Raw genomic sequence first — 8,696 nt, 5'->3', positions numbered from 1 at the left:
TAATGGAAAATAACAGGCCCAGACACAGTGATGTTTGCTGGGTCCAAGATAAGTATGTATTAGGTCTCCAGTCCAGACATTATTTTAAAGTGATTGAATGTACCCAAGAAGAGCCAGCTGGTGAACCCTGCCATGATAAAAAGCTATCTTCGTTCCAGCCTTTCCTTCTCCCATAGAGCACTATGGCATAAGAGCAGTAAACCAGTGTTGGGTCACAGGTCTCTGGGCTGCTTCTAGATCCTTGATGTTACTAATATTTTGCTGTTCTGGCAGGAAAGGGTCCTTCAGTAGGTACACCTTAATTGGACTTTTTGGCTCCTCTTCAGATGTCTTCTGTGTCCTGATTTTTTCTTCCTTGAAGGAAAAGGAGAATGATAAAACACATCAAGGAAAGTAATGATATAAGCATATGTTACAATTTATTAAGCGCTCTAGGAAAGTCTAGAAGCTGGGTGCCCTCTGAGCCATCCTTTATTCTTGGGCTTCTTTTATGGTTCTCATGCTATAAGTAAGCCCAAGCACTCAGCCCAATTTCCCTAGCTCTCATAGTCTAATCCGAGTCAGTATTTGAATTGGAGAGTGGTAACCAATGCCTTCCAATTATACTTTCCTATTCAGCTCCATTCTGGTTCTCTTCAAGACCCAGATTAGACCCCACAAAGTGAGACGGATCATTAAAAACTAGGACAGGTGGAAACCCAGATGGGGACAGAGAAGGGATCTCATGTTGCTGGGTTTTCTTTTCAGCAAGATAACTATGTAATAACTAGTATGCAGGGGGCATTGCTATATTCTAGGGGAAAGCACATGTAATTATGTTTGCCTTTCAGTGGCTAAAGGCCAAGTAAGAGGCTTCATAACACAAGCCCTAGTGTCTAGTGGAAGTTCTCTACTTCAAGTGGTAGATGCCTGTTTTTGATCATAGAATCATAGAAAACTAGGGCTGGAAGGGACCTCAGGAGGTCAGCTAGTCCAACCCCTTGCTTAAAGCAGGACCATCCCCAGTTAGATCATCCCAGCCAGGGCTTTGTAGAGCCAGGCCTTAAAAACCTCTAAGGAGGTGCCTGGTTCAGTGAATAACCATGGACTGGGAATGCTGATGGCTGATAGTGTCTCCTGGAAATGTCCCTTTTAATAAGCAAATGTAAATCTAAATGCACAGTGTGGTTTCTGTAGAAGGGGTGGGGGGGATTTCCATCACACAATGCTTTAAAAATGCCGTGGAGCTGAGCAGAGTGTCATGGGTCAGTATGTCTCCTTCTTTCTTCACATAACTAGAACAAATGACCCCAGTACTCTTTCCTGCCACGGCAGGGGGTCGGACTTGATGATCTGTCAAGGTCCCTTCTGACCCTGCAAACTATGAAACTATGAATATTTCCTCCACGTGCTGACCACGCCATCTCTGTCACTGCCACGTCTCATGCTTTGATTATCTTCATCAGGTGTTCCTATATGGAAACTGATTCATGCTGGGATTGGCCATAGTTAATATCTATGAAGCACCAGTGGGAAACAGATATAATGACACTGCCATTTTGTGTAACTCCTGGGGGTCACAATGGACAATAAGCTAAATATGAGCCATCAGTGTGCCTTGTTGCCAAGGGCTAATGGCATACTGGGCTGCGTTGGTAGGAACATTGCCAGCAGATTGAGGGAAATGATTCTTTCCCTCTATTCAACACTGATGAGGCTACATCTGGAGAACTGTGTCCAGTTTTGGCCCCCCCACTACAGAAAAGAGGTAGACAAATGGAGAGAGTCCAGCAAAGGGCAATGAAAATGGTTCAGGGCTGAGGCACATAACGGAGGAGGACAGGCTGAGGGAACTGGGCTTATTTAGTCTGGAGAAAAGAAGACTGAGTGGGGATTTAATAGCAGCCTTCAACTACCTGAAAGGGGTTCAAAAGAGGATGGAGCTAGACTGTTCTCACTGGTGGCAGATTAGATGACAGAACAACAAGCAATCTTCTCAAGTGGCTGAAGGGAAGTTGGGGTTAGATATAAGGAAAAACTCTCTCACAAGGAAGGTAGTAAAGCACTGGAATAGGTTACCTAGAGAGATTGTGGGATCTCCATCCTTGAAGGTTTTTAAGACCTGGCTAGACGAAGCCTTGGCTGGGATGATCTAGTTGGGGTTGGTTCTGCTTTGAGCATAGGGCTGGACTAGATGACCTCCTGAGGTCCCTTCCAGCCCTAATTTTCTATGATTCTATGACCAGCCACTGTGGTGAACCACCTCACCTGCATCGTATTTATTCAGTGCCCAGTTCTTGTGTTGGTGTCACACTCGGCTTCTCACTGGCGGTGTCTGTGTTTGCTGCCAGCTGCAGTGTCCCAGGCTCTGAGTCCTTTTCCTGGATATCTGATTTTTCCTGTGTATCATTGCTCTCAACTTCCTTCTTCTCCACCTCTTCCTTTTCTTTGTCCCTCTTATCGGGTTCACAGACACTGTCATCCTCCTTTTCCCCCACAGTGCTCTTGCACACCTTCTCTTCCTTGTCTTCCACAGCCACCTGGCACAAGGTCTCAGCGTTACTCTTATCTGATTTCCCTTCCTCCTCTCCTGTGCTGCTCTTGTGATGGGTCACCGTTTCCTCTTCTGTGCTGCTCTGGCAAGGGGCTGTTTCCCCTGCTTGCTTTTCTCTCTCATCTTTACTTTCTGTCCTGAAGGATCTTCTCCTTGATGGAGACTTTTCATCAGATCCAATCTGTTTCTGCATTGCTTTGCTCTCTGTTTCTGGCTCATCTGTTTTACCCTTGGGTGCAAACACCTCATCACCATTCTCTTCTTTTGCACCATTTTCTTGAGATGAAACAGTTGCCCCTAACTCTTCACCATCTCCATAGTCTGATAGAGACTTTCGGAATCTCCTGGAGGGAGGTCTGCGCTTTATTGATCCTCTTGTCCGCACCTGATTACAGGAAATGCAGAGACTAAATTATCTAAGCTGTGTCAGTGAGTGCAGTGCTGGTTACCCAGACACCAGTTCTCCTAGTCACCGCCCTTTTGCTTTTCCAAAGAAGCAGCAATCATCATCCTAATTCACACTGTATTAACTAATTTACATGAGTAAACCTGGACACACTAAAATTTGGACCTGAGGACTGTAGATTTATTATGCAGGTGCTTACTTGCAGGAAATTGATTTAGAAGCCTCAGCAATTTTATTTTTGGCAGTTGAATGGTAGGAGAGGATAGAGAAATTTCTTTTCTTTGTAGCCTTATAATCCACAGAGACTCTGAAGCTACAGACTCACTCCAAGTCCCAATCTGTAGGACCCTCTCGTACTCTGCTATGGCTTGGATAACCCAACTTTTCTCAAATGACAGCAGGATTTGCAGCTAGCCAGAAATCTAAGGACTGTACTAAAACGGAATAAGCTTGATCAGGTACCAGATGCCATTTCAATAGAGTTGTAGCTTGCAGGGACAAGAGATGCCAGGATGCAATATAGCCTCTCCTGCTCAGATAGAGGTTAAGCTAGCAGTTCTCAACCTTTTTAGACTCAATGTACCCCTTGTTAGAGTCAAGGCACTCCTTATTAGAGTTAAAGCACCACTTGGAAAATGCCACCTGTCAGTTTTCACTCATTTTTTGTTGACAATAAAATAATATAGCAATTATGCTGTTGAAAAGATCTCAGAAAGACCACATAGGTCAAAATGTTTTTAACACTATGGATTCTTATATAAATCTCTGGGTTTATCTTTTGAATCCTGTAGACATTTGCACAACTAAGAGTGCTAAAATTGGGCAGCAACCTGTGGTACCCTTAAAAGGGTCCTGTGACATCCCAGGGTGCCGCATCATCTTGGCTGAGAATCACTGGGTTCATAATGAGATCTTGAGTATCCATGGGCCAAACTTCTGTACAAACCAGGTACAAAATACAATGCAGAATATCTTGCTGTATTTGGTTTGCAGTGCCATACAGCCACCCTAAAAATGTACTAACTCATTGCACGATTTGGCTTTTGTCCTTTAATTTGATATAATGTTGTGTGCAAATTTAAGATCAGTCCAATTCATTCTCACTTGAAGTGGGTGAATCATGCTGCCTCACCACCTGAAGACAATTGGAATCTGTTGTCCATCAAATTCCATTTAAGGGTAATTTTCAATGTATGTATTAGTTATTCCTATACTGAAGCTGATTTACATGGGGATTGCCTGAAGTTAATAAATATTTAGGAAGCACCAATGGGAAAGACTTCAAGTAGTCTTGCAACATTGTTAATGGTCCAGGGAACAAGAAACAAAATTCACAGCTTTACTGTACTTAACACAGACAATCATTTTATGGCTCATTACAATTTACCTGCTTTCTCTGTTAACCTCTGTGTACTCCACAGCTTCAACCCTCTCCCCTTCTATGTCAGTAATTCTTTATTTGTTCTGTTGCTACTTCTGATATCTGTTTTTTGCTCCACAGGCCCTTTTCCCTTTCTTTTAACTATTTCCTTTTACATAATGGTGTTAAACAAAAGTCATTGTTTTAACCGGTATTTAGTTTAGGCTGTATCTGCTTCTTTCACAGACTTGAGGAAGAGCATCTTGTACCCAAAGGCTTGCCTAACATTATTCCCAATTATTTTGTTGGTCTAATAAAAGAAATGTAAATGTAGGCAGACAAGAAAGCCCCCTGAACTACAGTCAGAGGCTCATTAAAGATAGGCCAAATGAGTACCTGGAAAAAGGTTTTTAGCAAGCTTTTGGGCGCAGTCACCCTTCTTCAGGCATTGGGAGTCTCTGCTGGTCCAGCAGAGTAACAGCAGAGACTTCCAATTCTTGAAGAAGGGTGACTGCACCCAAAAGCTTGCTAAGAACTTTTCCCCAACTACTCAGTTGGTCTAATAAGATATCATATCTACTCAAAGAACCTGGCCTGCCTATGTCCTTAGACCAACACAGCTACAACCAAAAACCCAGCATTAAAGGTAGAAGCACTGAACTCCTCTTTTGGCTATAAAAGCATTCTTTCAAGACAGGACTAGACTGTTCCAGTTCCATTCCAAGGAATCAAATGGCCTTAGCCTCCTGGACTTGAGAAAGCCAGCAGACACTTTACCTTGTTATAGGTTTGCAGGTGAGTGCCCTCTGGTGGTTGATCAAAGCTGACTGGTGCTTCATCTGACTCGCTGGAACGGGACTGAATACCTGGGCTGCTGGGAGTTGAAGGGGGAGTGCTAAATGGAGACGGCATGACTTTCAGACCTGGACTCTTTGGAGATGCACCTGGCAGGAGTGCAGCTGGAGCAAATGCCAGATTGGCCTGCAAAGAAAAGAAGTTCTTATAATAAACTTCCTTCTTCAAGTATTGTATTCTACCACCCAAATTCCCCCTGGCAGAAATGGACTGATCTGAACAGACACAAGTAGGATCATTCAGTAGCCACCTGGGGGAGCCCTTGCTCTTAACAGGGATAGTGCTAAACTTCTCAAGAACACAAACATTTTAGCTGTTGGCTTTCTGTTTCTCCTGGTGATACTGTCAACAAACAATTCCATGTGGGGAAGTTATGACTTGGACACTTGTCCTGCAGAAACAGCTTGATCTCTGGATTACTCTTGTGCCATCCTGAGGCTAAGGGATTTTCCAATGTCCTGGCCAAGCAAACGTGTCTACAGAGGCTTGCCATTAGGAGAGGCTGTGAACAGATCAGTTAACTTATTATAGCTAGGAGCTTTAAGCCAGTTTCTCTATCCTTGCCCATGCTGCACCTAAAGGTTCCAGCTGTGGGCACTCTTGAGCCCTCTGAATGAGCACTATGTTTAACAAGAGAATACCACAGAAGTAACTTAGTTTGCAACTGTGATACAGCTCCCACTTCTGGAGTCATTCCTGTAAACGGCTATTAATAAAAGTTTGCATGCTTCGGTGTCCTTGGCAACACTAATAGGACACTGCTATGAGCACACTTGTATTAGCAGAGGTCTTAGGCACCATTACATAGGCACTGCTAGGAGGATCACACTCCAGGAGTGACAGCTGGCATTAACAGGCCATACATCAAAAAGCACTCAGCTTATTAGTTGTCCCAACCAGCATACACAGAGGTGCTATGGATAGATACAAGGAGGTAACAAATGCTGGGTAAATTTGTGAGTTATTTTGGGTATATAAAAAAAAAGGAAAATGACAAGATTTTAAGGAGTCCTACAGTCATAACCCTGTGAAGTGCTATTCAGTTTAATTACAGCAGTGAAGTTGACAGCATCCCTCACCTACCTGCAGTTTTTCAATCAGGGGAGAGCTTTTCACCTTGACCTTGGGAAGTGGACCAGCATTTGGAGATGGCTTCTGGAAATAAATGAGAAAAGACCAAAATAAATCAGATGAAGAAAGAAAAAGCTCTGAAGCCAGGACCAAGCCAGAGAGATCTCAGGAAGTGAGAGGTGGAGGAAGGAAAGTAACAGATCTGTGACTGAAGTCTTCTCTAGGGATCCTCACAAGAAAGGCTACTCTCCACTTTCCCAGCTCCTTGTCCAACTATTTAAATCTATAAAACAGGGGAAGGAGCATTCCAGAACAAAGAGAAAGGAGAGGATGTGTGGAGTAATATAATGCCACATGAGGAAGATTATCAAAAGCAGGTAGCAAACCCACCAGTATCCTATACATGCACACACATGCATCATTGGTGGGAACAGGGAATTCTCTCCCTTCTGACTGGAACATATGAGGTAGGGGGCGTAATACAATTGACCAGGTAAGATTTGAGACTTTGGGATTCTATTCCTAGCACTGTGCTCTGTGTACGCGGCTTTGGACAAGATATTTAACCTTTGAGGTCACTTCCCTACCTTGTAAGATGGGCATAAAATTGACATTCCTCGCAGATGGTAGCAATGGTTTCACATTCATGAAAATGTTTTATGAGCTACTTGTTTAGTGGAGCTGATGGGATATTTTTGGTTCTGGCTAAACTACACACGTGCCCGCCTTTTTAAAACACTGGGTCAAGAATGAGGAAAGAATCCACAAGCAGAAACATTACTATTTATATTGCAATAACATCTAAGGCTACAACCAGGTCACTTCTCATTGTGTTATATGCTGTGAAAACACGATACATGGCAAGGGACTTAAATTGTAAGTAAGTCCCATCCGCCCCCCCCCCAACCCCTTGGCACTGACTGGCAGAGAGGCCCTGTTGTGGGGTGGAAGGACAAGGGGGCAGTCACTATCTTGACTGCTGGCTGCCCTTCATGCCACCCCCTCCCTCGGTGCTGATTGGTTGACAGGTCCCAGCTGGGGGTGGAAGGAGGGACGAGCGGGCAGCTGCAATTCTGCCCTTTGTGCTGCCCCACTAGCTGGTGCCTTTCCCTCCTGGCAGCGAAGACACTGGTACTCACTGGGAAACCAGAATATTTTTGTTACATTTGCTGTTGTGTTGATTTTGTGGATTTTGCAGTTTCCGCAAAATCCACGAAAGTGCAAATTAAATAGGTCCCTCCCTATACATGGCAGTCCCTGCTCTAAAGAGCCTGAGATGTGAATACCAGGTAGAATCTTTGGAGCTGTGCTCAGAGAGAGAGCAATTTATAAGCAGAACTGGGACATGAATGTGGACAGCAGGGGTGGGAAGGCAGCAAGGAACAGCAGATTATATGCAGGGTATTTTTTGTGGATGGAAAAGGAAACTCCTTAATGACATTGGTACTTACTTGCTCGTTATTTTGGCCTGCCTCCACTTTGTGGATGTGTAAGGGAAGAGAGCATGGTGGTTTCCTCCTGGTTGGTCTACTGGGTGGTACCTGAAGAGAGAAACAGCTAGGTGAGTGACAAAGGAAGGGGTGAAACTCAAGTGCTGGAGGGCAATACCATAGAAATCCGTATGGCAGTGCATGTTAGGTTGCCACAGGGAAGAGTTTGGAGAAAGAACCAGGAAGTCAGTCTTCATGCACACAGCTAGAGTGCCGTGTGCTGCACTTCCAGCATCTCCACAAATAGCTCTCTTAATAAAATCCCATCTAGTTTTGGGAACGTGGACTCCTTTTGTTATATCACCCAATTTACGGGACATGAAACAATCTCCTGGTTCTGTGTGAACAGAGGGCCTGACAGGAAGCAATGAAGGGTGGAGATGCTTCCAGGGCTCCCACGAGCTCTAACGAGCATCCCGTTGGAAAGCTCCCATTAGAACAGCTTGTAATTTCTTTTCTTTCTTCCTCTCCTGTCTCTATGTATTACTAAGGCTTCTTCTTTCAAATGGGTCTCAGCTTCCTACTTAATTCACTCACCATCTCATTATTCTGTGTGTGATGTATTCTGGGGGCCAAAAGCTCACAGCCCCACTGACCTTTTACAGAAAGGTACAGCATACAGACCCCCCAGGTCACAGTTGTGGTAAGTGACTCAGGAGTGAAGAGTATGTTTTCTGAACTGCAGTAACACTCCGATTAGTCTGAATCTGCTTGGGTTTTTGGAAAAAAAATCTAGTTTATGCTAAGAATAAGGAAATGCTGAGCACATTATTAGCATTTAGCATTAGCACAGTCTCTCCAAAACTCCATTTCTCATTTACACAGTCATGTCCATGGTAATTTGCATGACTAATAGAATAAAGGAGGTGATGCTCCCCCTCTATGCGGCACTGGTCAGGCCGCAGTTGGAGTACTGTGTCCAGTTTTGGACGCCGCACTTCTAGAGGGACGCGGGGAATCTCGAGAGGGTCCAGAGGAGGG

General features: G+C 44.3%; 1 protein-coding gene across 2 annotated transcripts in view; it reads right to left on the bottom strand.

Annotated features, from left to right (window-relative positions):
• Positions 1 to 217: 217 nt before the first annotated feature.
• The window catches only part of RCSD1 (RCSD domain containing 1), a 48,265-nt gene continuing 39,786 nt past the window's right edge, over positions 218 to 8,696 (bottom strand). Inside the window, exons 3-7 of one of the 2 annotated variants that reach the window (XM_006018893.3) lie at positions 7,677 to 7,766; positions 6,238 to 6,309; positions 5,077 to 5,280; positions 2,248 to 2,918; positions 218 to 354 (exon numbers count right to left, since the gene is read on the bottom strand). In XM_006018893.3, coding sequence (XP_006018955.1) covers positions 2,259 to 2,918; positions 5,077 to 5,280; positions 6,238 to 6,309; positions 7,677 to 7,766 — 1,026 coding nt within the window. In that variant the 3' untranslated portion in view covers positions 218 to 354; positions 2,248 to 2,258. Of the gene's footprint in view, positions 355 to 2,246; positions 2,919 to 5,076; positions 5,281 to 6,237; positions 6,310 to 7,676; positions 7,767 to 8,696 lie in introns of those variants that run through there. The other variant, XM_025198214.1, reaches the window with a different exon arrangement.

The sequence above is a fragment of the Alligator sinensis genome, unplaced genomic scaffold (genome assembly GCF_000455745.1).
Source record: "Alligator sinensis unplaced genomic scaffold, ASM45574v1 scaffold19_1, whole genome shotgun sequence".
Taxonomy (NCBI): Eukaryota; Metazoa; Chordata; order Crocodylia; family Alligatoridae; genus Alligator; species Alligator sinensis.
Note: the sequence above shows the minus strand (reverse complement) of the source record. Positions and strands in the feature narration are given on the sequence as shown.